This window comes from Numenius arquata, chromosome 32 (assembly GCF_964106895.1).
Source record: "Numenius arquata chromosome 32, bNumArq3.hap1.1, whole genome shotgun sequence".
Lineage (NCBI taxonomy): Eukaryota > Metazoa > Chordata > Aves > Charadriiformes > Scolopacidae > Numenius > Numenius arquata.
Window position 1 is genome coordinate 761,575 of NC_133607.1, and position 13,447 is coordinate 775,021.

At 49.4% G+C, this 13,447-nt stretch overlaps 1 protein-coding gene across 1 annotated transcript in view; it reads right to left on the reverse strand.

The window, feature by feature from the left end:
* Nucleotides 1-85: 85 nt before the first annotated feature.
* LOC141476429 (scavenger receptor cysteine-rich domain-containing protein DMBT1-like) overlaps nt 86-13,447 on the reverse strand; it is a 74,168-nt gene continuing 60,806 nt past the window's right edge. Inside the window, exons 26-30 of the mRNA XM_074165107.1 lie at nt 3,912-4,232; nt 3,186-3,515; nt 2,465-2,794; nt 1,275-1,604; nt 86-374 (exon numbers count right to left, since the gene is read on the reverse strand). Coding sequence (XP_074021208.1) covers nt 340-374; nt 1,275-1,604; nt 2,465-2,794; nt 3,186-3,515; nt 3,912-4,232 — 1,346 coding nt within the window. The 3' untranslated portion in view covers nt 86-339. The remainder of the gene's footprint in view (nt 375-1,274; nt 1,605-2,464; nt 2,795-3,185; nt 3,516-3,911; nt 4,233-13,447) is intronic.

Here is a 13,447-nt window from a genome sequence, read left to right on the forward strand (position 1 = left end):
GTTGGACCAACAGCTCCCTGCCAAATATGTGCTCAGGCAGCAGAGGTCTACAGGCAATTTATGAGACAGCCAGATGTTCTGTTTTAGGGGAACTTTATTGATATTTGGCGATGTTTGCTTTTCAGTGGGAATAATGTGTCGAGCTGGGTTTTCTATCACTGCAGTCATAACCAAGTTTGTAGATCCTTCAAAGGGTGAGAGAGGATGGTTTTGCCAGACTCTGGATCCCATTATGGCACACTGATGGTTCGGCAACATCCCTGCCCTTCGCCTTCTCAGCTGAATCTTGATGGTCCATCTTCCTGCGGCAAGATGAGCATGGTCCAGTGGGGCTAGCACTCACGGTGCTTCTGGTTCCTCCAGGTTCTTGTTAACTGCAGAGAAAGGCAACAAGGTTAAGTAAAATCTTGCTCCCAGGAACTCTCTGACACCAGAACTACCTGCTAGAGGTGACAAGGACTCTGCTCCTGAAGGTCTGCAGGTTGGGTCTGCAGCTCCATACATTTGCAGCTGTTGGGAGCCCAACACCTAAGCTTTGGACAGGGCCCTGTGGAAGCCAGGACAGGATTGCATGAAGTGCAGACTCTGACCCTGATGCAGAATGCATTGTTTGATCCAGAAGCCTGCAACACATGGTCCTGACAGCATGACCCTACGCAGCACTCAGGTGAAATCCAAGCCCCTACAGCCCTCCTCCTCCATAATGAAACCAGCCAAAGACCCCCAAGGATTTGTCACTTCACCTATGCAGGGCCTGTCCAAGCTTCTCTCCCAAGAAATAGGGCATGAGGAGTCAGGAACTCAACTCCCAAGAGCTTCAGGAAGTCCAACTCAGCCAGTAACTGAGTACTGATGATGTACATCTTGCCCCAGACACTGTTGCCCCCACAGATGCTCGTCGTTACCTCCTGCCCCAGAAACTACCCTACCTTCTCTCTCTCTGACCTTTATAAGCCTTGTCCTATACAAACCCCTTCTGTCAGCGTCTCCCCAGCAGGATCCATCCCATAGTCAGACTGTCACCACTGTGTTTGCCTCTGCTCTGCTTATACCCCTCTCCCACCAGTTGGTTCCACCATATCCACCCTAACCAGATACTCTATATTCCTTACGGCTCCCTGCTGTATCCATTTCCCTGACTCCACAAGCATTATCCTGAGTGGGGGGGAACCATTCTGCCCTGGTATTCCCCTTCTGTCCCCTGCAGTTCAGCCTTCCGGCTCTGCTAGAAGTGTCCCCACATCACTTCAGATGCCATGGTGAGGGGTAGTTACCTGCACAAACAACATCAGCGTCCTCTCCATGATAGCAGTTATGTTCACCCCATGGCCTGGCCGTACAGTCAAAGATGCTCTCCTCTGTCCCTTTGCATTCAACATCGTCCAGCCAGATGATGTCCGATCCTCGCCCATAGCGGGCACTTCCCAGAGCTGACAGTGGTGACCCACAGCCCACCTGCTTGCACACCACCTTGGCGTCCTTCATGTCCCAGTGGTCGTCACACACACTGCCCCACCGGTTCTCATGGAGCACCTCAACTCTCCCAGCACACTTGTTTGGGCCATCCACGAGCCGGATCGGCCCCTCCTCAGGAATGTCCACCTCTGCACCAATGCCCAGAAAATAAATGTTAAGGGAGTGTCCTCCACACCTCACCATCTGTGGAAAGCTTGCCTTACTCAGGTATCTCAGCACACTGGAGATATGGCAAGGGCTGGACTTCTCTGGGGTGGGAATGAAGACAGAAAACCCAGGGAGAGGGGCTGTGGGAGAAGGGCAGGAAGAAGTTTTCCTGGTCTTCATGGATGACTGCAGGCTATACTGTGTCTGGTTCAAGGAGTCTGCTGATGCTAATCACCCTGCAACCCAGAGGTGAGAAAAGGGACCTGAGCGGTCTCGGGTAGGAGAGGATTTAATGCTGCCCCTGGGTCAGCTACATTCACATGTCCTCCCTGGGTCACCAGGCAAGCACTGCCCCCAGTTATGGGATGAGTTGATCAGCTGTGTCCCTCTCTTGTTCCCACCAGCAGACACAGAATCATAGAACCATTTAGGTTGGTAAAGACCTTTAAGATCATTGAGTCTGATCGTTAACTTAGCACTTCCAAGTCCACCACTAACCCATGTCCCTTAGTACCACGTCTACCCATTTTTTAAATACCTCCAGGGATAGTGACTCAACCACTTCCCTGGGCAGCCTGTTCCAGTGCTTGACAACCCTTTTGGTGAAGGAATTTTTCCTAATATTCATCCTAAACCTCCCCTGGTGCAACTTGAGGCCATTTCCTCTTGTCCTATCACTTGTTACTTGCGTGAAGAAACTACTATCCACGTCACTACAATATCCACAGAGCCGCACTGGGGTGCAGGACCAGCCCTGACTCAGGTAGGGGGCATGTGTGTGGTGGGATCTGCCTATCCTACTGCCCAGCACATGCAAGATAGGGGATGGAGGGGAATTTACCTGAGCACTCCACGCTGGCATCTTCTACATGGTTGCAGATGTTGTCTCCCCATGGCTTTGTCTCACATTCGGTGAGGGACGCTTCTGTCCCTGTGCAGTTCACATCACTCAGCCAGATCTGGCCTTCCCCTTCCCCATATTTTGACTCTGGAATGGCTGATAGTGCTGTCCCACAGCCCAGCTGCCTGCACACGACCTTTGCCTCCCGTAAATCCCACTGGTCATCACAGACGGTCCCCCAGACACCATTGTGAAGCACCTCGACTCTCCCAGAGCAGCGGTTAGGGCCACCCACCAGGCGGACTGAAGTGGAGACGGTGATCCCCGACTCTGCAGACACATCCAGAGAGGCCATTGGTGTGTGTCCCCCCTCTCCCTGAGTATTCCTGCCCTTCCTTGCATACAGCAGCCTCTCCTCCATAGCTTTCTCCACATATGACATGCAACTGTCCAAGCAAGGAGCATAACGGCAGTCTTAACCTGAAGAAAAATGGCCACAGAGCACCCCAGCAAGCAGGGAAGAGAGAACTTCCCAGACAAAAGCCCTCTTTCATGGTGTAAGGACCCCAGGCCACGAGCAGGACTATCAGGATTGAGTACCAACTCAGTAGGAGAGGAGTGGTCCAGAGAAAGCCCTTGTTCCTGTCCAAAGTTTTGCTCATGTTGACTGTGAGGACACCCTAATGCATGACTGGCAAAAGCAGGAGAGTGGAAGGATTACCTGAACAAATTGCACTGGCATCTTCCCCGTGGTAACAATTGTGTTCCCCCCACGGCCTCGCCGGGCACTCAGAGAGAGCAGCTTCTGTCCCTGTGCAGTTCACATCATCCAGCCAGATGGTGTCAAATCCTCGTCCAAACTTGGCTCCAATGGGGGCCAGCACCGCATCCCCACAGCCCAGTTGCTTGCACACGACTTGGGCATCATTTAGATCCCAGTCATCATGGCAGATGCTGCCCCACTGTTCTTCATGAAGCACCTCAACCCTCCCAGCACATCGGTTCGGGCCTCCCACCAGCCGGATTGGGCCTGGCTCGGGTATTTCTGTTCCTGCCGAAAACAAACAAGGGAGAAGTTTTGGGACAAGTCTCTATGACCCAGATCACCTGGAGAAAGCAGAATCACCCATGATGCACCAAAACTACCTCTGCTCATCCCAAAGGGCTGTCAAAGACTCACTCCTAGTTTCTAGTTTGAGAAGAAAAGTTGAAGGGAAAAAACTATCAGGATGGAGACTGTCAGGGGAGGGAGGGGACTATCTGTGTCCACTCCCAGCTCTTCAGGTTGTTCCAGGTCCTGTCTGGGTCAAATGGAGTAGGAAGCTGGAGCTCAACAGAGTAATTCTGCATCCCTGACCTCCTAACTGGATGGGTCAGAAATTGCACCCTGGCTTATTTGAAGTAGAAAGGCCAACATGGTACAAAGTAGAAAAGACCTGAGGGTTACCTGAGCACTCCACGCTGGCATCTTCCACGTGGTTGCAGATGTTGTCTCCCCATGGCTTTGTCTCACATTCGGTGAGGGACGCTTCTGTCCCTTTGCAGTTCACATCACTCAGCCAGATTTGGCCTTTCCCTTCCCCGTATTTAGATTCCCGAGGGGCTGATAGTGCTGTCCCACAGCCCAGCTGCCTGCACACGACCTTTGCCTCCCGTAAATCCCACTGGTCATCACAGACGGTCCCCCAGACACCATTGTGAAGCACCTCAACTCTCCCAGAGCACTGATTGGCACCATCCACCAGGCGGATGTCAAGTTTGGTTGCGTCTACATCTTCTGGAGAGAGCAGATACCTTATGGTGATGGCAGGGAATGACAAAGAGGGCTCTTTCTCCCCAGACAGGCTGTCTTTATTGCCAAGCCAGGAGGAAGAAAAGCCCAGGGCATTTTAGCATCCAAAATCTTTGGTGGTTGGGAATTGGGTATTGAGCTGGAAAGGGCCAAAAGCCACAGGTTTTTGGGGGTCCATAAGTCTCTTTTGAGATACAAATCACAGGGTTTATTTTCAGCTGTAAAGGGAGAGGTGTAGTTTCCCCCAAACCTACCCCAGCATTTAGGTTCTGGGTAAGTTTCCCCATAGCTAAATGCTATGCTATCGCCACTAAATGCTGCTACAAGGAGTGGAAGCAGGGAGAAAAGAACTCGGCTATTTCTACCCATTCCCCAAGGGAAGGATTGGGTTTGCTCAGCTATTGACAGTGAGTGCTGGGTGCTGTTGTGGGCCTCCAGACAGCCAGCACTCGGGAGTGGAAAGGACCTACTCAGGCTTGCTCCTGCTGTTGAACCCACTAGGACACACAGTCCCTCTCAAAACCTGGCTCCAGTTCCCAAACCTCTGATCACAACACTGTTTTCCACCCTAATACCAAGAACCAAATCTCTCTGGATGTTGTTGTCCTTTTGCATGGATCTGGGGTGCTGTGGTAAGAGAAATTCAGGGTCTGAAACCCTGAAGCACCTCCACAGTGGCTCATGGAGCCAAGGGGACACCAGACATTCCTTCTTCTCATGGTGATGAGACCCCAGCAATGAGGATATACCAACTTCTGGTTTAACTTTGCTAAAATGAGCAGCTGTTTTGTCAGTGTTTTGGATCAGTACTGCTCTTTTCATTCAGACATCTGCAGTAGGTACAGATGCATACAGGAGGTAGAGTCAGATCTTCTCCATTGGGTAATTAGGAGAATGTGGTTTAGAGAGAGAAGATCATAGGCCACATGAAACGGGTTTCAGACCAAAGTCTCTTGGTCCCGAGCAACATATTTAAATCTCCAGATCAGACACAGCCTCATTCTGCATGACATTTTGTAGCTGTGTGTGCTGACTCATGCTCCACGCTCTACTACAAATACTGACCTGCCAGCAGGACTCCGGCAAGGGAAGCTGAAACAGAAGAAATACAGGATGTTAGTCGGAGCTCTGCAGAGCACGGAGATTCAGGACAGCAAAACATGAGGCCAGAGACAAGAGCGCAAGCTCTGTTAGAGCCCGTTATTGCTCACTGTCTCCCAAGGCCAGCTGTCAATGGGCTTTGCCTAGTGCATGTCCGTGGGTCTTTCTTGATAAAGAGGTGAGATAAGGAGAGAAAACTTAAAAAACAAAGTCTACTGGAAAAAATGTGAAAATACCAGAACAGAGCAGTTGGGAGTTCTCTCATCTGGATTTAGTCACCTGAAAGTCAGTGTCCAGACAGATTAGATTAGATAGTTAGATTAGATTCAGTTCAGTTCAGTTCAATTCAATGAGATTATCTAGATTCCTGTGACATCCAGTGGAAAGAGTTAAGTCATGGTGGATGGATACCTGTCTCATTTTAGGGCTTATGCCCAGAACAGAGCATCAAATTGGATCTAGAGGTGCTTGTCTCTCCCTAGAGACTCTGAATGTGACACCCAGCTCTTATCAACAGCGAGGCAAGAGGTACAACGCGGAATGAAACTGCTGGAAATGGGATGGGTTGCAAGCAGCACAGCATTTTATTTTTTCCTTTTGGTCAGGGCCTGACCATGAAGAAGCATTGCTATCTCTGAACTTCAGGCAGACACCAGACAAAACTAACCCCAGGACTGCTGTCGGTCCTGTGGACATTAATGGCAGCAATGAAATGCCACAGGAAGAGGTAAGGGCCTGCTGATAGGGTTATGAAAAGAAGCGTCTTCAAGGTGGAATGCGTCTGGAGACTTGTGCAAAGAGGCTGTTCCCAATCAGAAGATTTCCCTGAGGATTAACTAGAGGTGGAGGCAAACCCTGGGAGGGAAAGCCTGAGGAAAAACTTGCCAGGATCTGTTTTTCCTGGAAACTCAGGAGGAGGGGACTTTGTACCTACTGTAAAAGGTCAACAGCAAAGAAGAGCTCAACACAAACAACAATTTCTGCTCCTAAATGCAGCAGTCTGGCAAGACTCCAAGCATTGACCAACAGCTTTAGGCAAGGGCAGAGCTGCTGACACCAGGACAAGCATTAGAGTTATTACTCAGATAATTCATTTTTCTACCTGCCTTTTCTTTTTTAAGCTACTTTTAAGTTTTATGGGATGAGATGCCTAATTTTTCATTGGGGGGGGGGGGGTTGGACTAGATGACCTTTAAAGGTTCCTTCCAACCCAAGCCATTCTATGATTCTGCGAACCCACACAGCAGAGAAACAGGGGCAGGGAACTCCACCTTTTGTGGTGCAGTCTTTGCTCATGAGGGCTGGGATTCAGTTCCCAAATTAGACACTTCTCAAGGTGTCTAGGTGTTGGTCCCAAGGTGGGGCAGCATCCAAATGTCCACCTGTGGCCCTATGGTGACATCTGAGGGGATCTGAGTGTCCACACTCAGTTATCAGATACGGATCACCTATCAGATACGGATCAGATAACACCAATTGCATTTCAGTTCTTCGCAGTGTCCCATTTACTTTCTGCTGTGAGCTGTAGGAGAAGCAATAGTGGGAGAGATGTACCATTGGCAGAGATGACAAGCCAAAAGCAAAGAGGAAAAAAAAATAAATCATGCCTTACTTACCCCAGAGGCATGCCAGGAAGACAAGCCTCATGTTGGTAGCAAAGATACTGTGCGCTTGTAGTCTCCACGGGAGAGCAGGGCAGGGAGGAGGCAGGACGTGCACCCAAGGGACTGGTTATTTGAGATATCCCCCTTCTCACAGCTCCTCCCCTCCACCCCAAAAACATTCTTCTGTGCCCCGTGGCAGGTGCTCAACAACTATGAAAAGCCAAGCCTCTGCCAGGAAGCAGCTCTTGTGCCATGAACTTCACGTAAACTGAGGGATTGTGAAATTTGGCTGTTTTGAGAAGCTGCCGAGCAAACAAGTCCTCTCAGGACAGCTGGTTCTGGACTATCAGTGACAGGGATGGTGGGAGACAGGGTTTTGCAAGTTGCATTCCAGAATTGGCTTCAGCCAACTGCAGGAATAGGGCATCAGTGCCCAGGCTTAGCTGGGAAGTTGGGTAGAAATCCACTGCCACTGATGCAGCATGAGAAGATGTAAGAAACCTTTTTCTACTGCTGAAAACAGCATCCTCCAAAAGTGGAAGTTTCTTCCAGTTTTTCTCCTGAGTTTGTCCCAAGAGATGGGAAGTCTTCACGAAATTTGATTGCAAGGTTTGTGTGTGCTCACAATCCAGTTAATTTTTAGGTTGGTGCGAGATCTTCTCCCGGTCTTGACAAAGCCAGATGTGAAAGCAGCAGGATGCTCTGTCCCCAGATGGGACAGCCAGGCTCCTAGGTTCCCTGTGAGGCTGAATCACCCAGATAGTCACAAAGCTGAGCAGGGATATGATGCTATCATGGGTGGGATCCACCTCGTGCCAACTCCTTTATCTGGAAAATGCATTTAGATACCCTGCATGCCCAGCAGAGCTCATCAAGCACTCCAAAGAGGCAGTTGCAGTCAGGTATCACACTATGACACCCGTACTGGAGATGTCTAAGGGGGAAAATGTCTCAGGGCTGGATGAGGAGGCAGATATCCTGAAGGGAAGGTGATGTGATGCTAGGAGAATTGCTCCACACCCTCTACCACCCAGCAAAACCCTCAACACCCTCCTTGCATTTGTGAGGTTGGCCCACAGGACCATTGCTCAGCATCGTCTCTACAAATAGAGGTGGGTGCCAAAAAGCTCAGTTGAACACACAGAAAATACGCCTTACTGCTGGAGACACACAGGAATATATTTCATCCTAGGGACTGTGCATTGGACAGACGAGTTTGTGCAACTCTGAGGTACTCCTCTGCTTAGACTGTACAAATGAGGGACTACTTGTAACACCTCCTCTGTCTTCCTCATGCCAAGGAAGAGTGTGAAGATACCCTCTGGAGATGACAGACAAGGAGAGAACATCCCTGGCAGAAACGGAGGGTAGGAGGGTAGGAGTATCAAATCTTTGCAACAGCCAGTCCAGCAGACGAAAATAAAGAGGCCTGAATTAATACAGGTCTCAGGCAACTGAGGACCGTGGCCTTCTCAAAGACATTTGAGATCAGCACAAGTTTAAGTCAGGTCTATATTAAATTCAGTATCAAAGCTGTGTGTGGTGGTGGAGAGCATTGCATCTAACTGAGAGCAGATCAATCATAGAACAGTTTGGGCTGGAAAGGACCTTTAGAGGTCACCTAGTCCAACCTCGCTGCAATGAGCAGGGACATCACAGATTATCACAGAATCTTCTTGGTTGGAAGGGACCTTTGAGATCATCGAGTCCAACCAACAAAAAACAAAAACAAAAAACAAAACAAAAAACAAACAAACAAACAAAAACAAACAAACAAAAAACAAAACCAAAAAAACCCCACAACACCAAACACCAAAACCAAACCAAAACAAACACCCACAAGCACACCCCACACCCACCCACAAACAGACACAACCCAACAGTCTCAGGCACTAGAGCATGCCCTGAAGTGCCATGTCTACACATTTCTGAAATACCTCCAGGGATGGCGACTCCACCACCTCCCTGGGCAGGCTGTTCCAGTGCCTGACCACCCTCTCAGTAAAGTAGTGCTTCCTAATATCTAATCTAAACCTCCCCTGCCCCAACTTTAGACCATTTCCTCTGCTCCTGTCATTATTCCCTTGGGAGAAGAGGCCAACACCCATCTCTCTACACCCTCCTTTCAGGGAGTTGTAGAGGGCAATGAGGTCTCCCCTCAGCCTCCTCTTCTCCAAACTAAACATGCCCAGTTCCCTCAGCCTCTCCTCCTATGACTTGTTCTCTAGACCCCTCACCAGCTTGGTGGCTCTCCTCTGGACACGCTCCAGCAGCTCAATGTCCTTCCTGGAGTGAGGGACCCAGAACTGAACACAGCCCTCGAGGTGAGGCCTCACCAGTGCCCAGTACAGAGGCACCATCACTGCCCTACTCCTGCTGGCCACACTGTTCCTCATACAGACCAGGATGCCGTTGGCCTTCTTGGCCACCTGGGCACACTGCTGGCTCATGTTAAGCCGGCTGTCCACCAACACGCTCAGGTCCTTTTCTGCTGGGCAGCTTTCCAGCCACTCTTCCCCCAGCCTGTAGCGTTGCCTGGGGTTGTTGTGACCGAAATGCAGGACCCGGCATGTGGCCTTATTAAACCTCATCCCATTGGCCTTGGCCCATCGATCCAGCCTGTCCAGGTCCCTCTGTAGAGCTTTCTGACCGTCAAGCCGGTCAACACTCCCACCTAGCTTGGTGTCATCTGCGAACTTACTGAGGGTGCACTCATCCCCTCATCCAGATCATCGATAAAGATATTAAACAAGACTGGCCCCAAAACTGAGTCCTGAGGGACACCACTGGTGACGGGCCACCAACTGGATTTCACCCCATTAATTACAACTCTCTGGGCACGGCCATCCAGCCAGTTTTTTACCCAGTGAACACTTGTCTATGCCATGATTCACCAGCTTCTCCAGGAGAACGCTGTGGGGGACGATGTCAAAGGCCTTACTAAAGTCCAGGTAGACAACATCCACATCCTTCCCTGCATCGAGAAGGTGGCTCACATGGTCATAGAAAGAGATCAAGTTGGTTAAGCAGGACCTCCCTTTCATAAACCCATGCTGACTGGCCCTGATCCCTTGGCTGCCCTGCACTTGCCGTGAGAGCTCACTCAAGATGATCCTCTCCATGATCTTTCCTGGTACCGAGGTCAGACTGACAGGCTTATAGTTTCCTGGATCCTCCTTTCAGCCCTTCTTGTCGATGGGCATCACATTGACATCTTCAACTGGATCTGGTTGCTCAGAGCCATGTCCAACCTAACCTTGAATATTTCCAGGGATGGTGCATCTACCACCTCTGTGTTCCAGTGTTTCAAGATCCTCATTGTAAAAAACTTCTTCCTTATATCTAGTCTAAATCTACCCTCTTTTAGTTTAAAACCACTACTCCTTCTCCTATCACAACAGGCCCTGCTAAAACGTTTGTCCCCATCTTTCTTATAAGCTCCCTTTAAGTACTGGAAGGCCGCAGGAAGGTCTCCCTGGAGCCTTTTCTTCTCCATGCTGAACAACCCAACTCTCTCAGCCTACAGATGAGCTCCCTGTTACCATTCTCATCTATTTGCTTAATTTGCAGTTTTGCCCACTGAGGACATTTTCAATCTCTCCAACTCTGTCCTGTTTTTTATCCTCAGATAGCTGCTAGTGCCTCCTTTCTGGCCAGTCTCCAGCAGGCCAACAGTTGGCCAACTCCCTTCTTGCAAGCTGATGCACACACCCAGCCCCTGATGTGGAGCAAAGACCTCAGCACTCCTGGAAAAAGAAGATGGTCACAGGGACATTTCATAAGTGGGGGGACAACCTGTTCCAGAAGTCTCAGGTGAGCTTTGCTTTTTTCACAATACCCTTAGGGTGTTGAGCCACAGCCTGTTGTGCTTTGTGATCCTGAGGTTCTTCCCGCTTGTGGGGAGTCTGGCCAGTAATTCCTGGTTTGTGTTTGTACAGTCAATTACACACTTGATAGTTAATCCCAACAAACCTGTGTTCGTTGACAACACTTTGCATGTTATCTCCTAGGTTGCTACAAATAGAAGTATTGGTTTTGTGCTCAATGTTTTTCCAGGAACTGAATTTAGACTGAATCTTCTAAAATTCAGAGTTCTTTGCTTCCCCATCCCTTCTTCCCTCTTCCTTCCTTCCTTCCTTCCTTCCTTCCTTCCTTCCTTCCTTCCTTCCTTCCTTCCTTCCTTCCTTCCTTTCTTCCTTCCTTCCTTCCTTCCTTTCCTTCCTTCCTTCCTTCCTTCCTTCCTTCCTTCCTTCCTTCCTTCCTTCCTTCCTTCCTTCCTTCCTTCCTTCCCTCCTTTATTCTTCTCTTCCTCTCTTTCTTTCTCTCTCCCTCTTTCATTCAGTTATCCGTTCATTCATTAAGATGCAAGTGGGTCAAAGTGTAATTTTGACCACATAAGGAGGCTTGGAGCAACTGATTGTGCATGAGGGTTCTTGCATGGACTGCTGTCCCTTATACTATATGACAGTTCTTGACATCCACTGTGGCATTTTAGACAAATGTGCCCTTTCCTGGGTGTCCGAAGTGTCAGTGCCTACATCTGATTAGAAGACATTCAGGGTTCTTTTTGTAATTACTGATGATTTAATAAATACACATGGTTCACAGCAGTATTTTCGCCTCTGCTTGACATTGAACATGGCCCAGCTCTTCGTCAAAAAGTCCTTTGCCAGAGTATTTTGGGACCTGAGAGCTTTCCATGTCCATTCCCATATCCCCCTCTCCTTTAACCTTGGCTTTTTCACCTCCCCGTACTTTGGGGTTGGGGAGGAGAGGGGAGGCTGTTGCACCAACATGGACATGCCAACCATGGCACTTCTCACTGTCTCTGGGACAACTTTCCTTCTGTGGACGTCTTGCAAAGCCTGGAGGCATCCCCTGGTGTCTCTGGCTGTCTCTATCAGGAAGTAAAGCTGTCATTAATTACAAGCAGTACTTTGGCACCTGCATCACTGCAAGGAGTTGGGCTTCCCTGCGGGCTCTGTGGAGGCTCAGGGGTACACAAACCACAGAGCCATCTCTTGGCCAAAGTCCACAAAGGTCCTTCACCTTCTTAATTCCTCAAAGCCACTCTGTGGGGATAATCATCTAAATCTGGTAGAAGTCTGATTACCTGTAATGCTTTTGGCAGCGGTCACCTGGGAGATGCCATCCTGTACTACACCTCAACACTAGGACAAGGCTGTGCTTCTAAATCCCACCGTGTCTTGCACAAATGGCCTTGCTTCATTGAAACCCATCACCTGGTTTCAGCTCTATCAGGCTGGATCAAGAGAGGCGCAATGGGACACTGTCTTGTCTGCACACCCTTTCCTAAATACTTGTACAGCACCCCTGGCCCTGGAGCTGACCATGCATGTCGGTCTTGGATAGGTCCTGTGCATTTGAAGAGTTCCCATTCTTGACTCGAAAGTGGAGGGAATATTTTGCCATTCCACTGTTAAACGCATCCCGTGCAAGAGATGGACTGGGCTTCCATGTCCCCAGGGTCTGGTAGCCAGCCAGTCCTGCTTTTGCTTACACTTTTTATTGTTGTTATTATTATTGTTTATTATTATTATTATCATCATCATCATCATCTCATCATTTGTGCTGATGTGTGCTGCTGATGTGCAGCACTGGCAGCACACCTGAAGCACCACTGCCTTCCAGTGGTCCTTCCTGTTTTCCCTGCTGCTCTCCTGCTTGATGAGCAGCCCCAAGAGAACATTTTGGCCGGTTGCAGCTCCCAAACAAGGTGCCCTGGCCAGTGGATGTGACAGGCAGGAAATACAGTGTTTCCTCTGTGTGCTTTCAGGTGTGTGTTCCTCTCCTTTGCCCACAGAACAGGGATGTGTTGGAGGGCAGGGAGGTGGGTTCTGCACTGGGAGACCCTGGAGAATGCCTCAGGGGAAAAAGGGTCAAGGGATGGGACAGAGAAGAGAGGCACAACCCAGGAGAAAAAACTCTCCCAAGGAGAAAGAGTGTAAGAGCGCAGCATAAAGTGCTGGAGTGTGTCCAGACAAGGGCAACGAAGCTGGTGAAGGGTCTGGAGCACAAGTCTTATGACAAGCATGAGGGAAGTGGGAATGGCTGAGGGGAGATCTTATTGCTATCTACAACTACCTGAAAGGAGGGTGTAGCGAGGGGGAGGTCAGTTTCTTCTCCCAAGGAACAAGTGATAGGACAAGAGGAAATGGCCTCAAGCTGTGCCAGGGGAGGTTTAGGATGGATATTGGGAAAAATTTATTCACTGAAAGGTTATCAAGCACTGGAATGGGCTGCCCGGGGAAGTGGTTGAGTGACCATCCCTGGAGGTGTTTAAAAGATGTGTAGATGTGGCACTTCGGGACATGGTGTAGTGGTAACTTGGCAGTGTTAGGCTGATGGTTGGACTCGATGACCTTAATGGTCTTTTCCAATCTAAATGATTCTATGATGCTATGATTTGATGAAATTAATTGCTTGCACACTGCAATTAATTGCTTGCACCATTTTCAGCCCTGG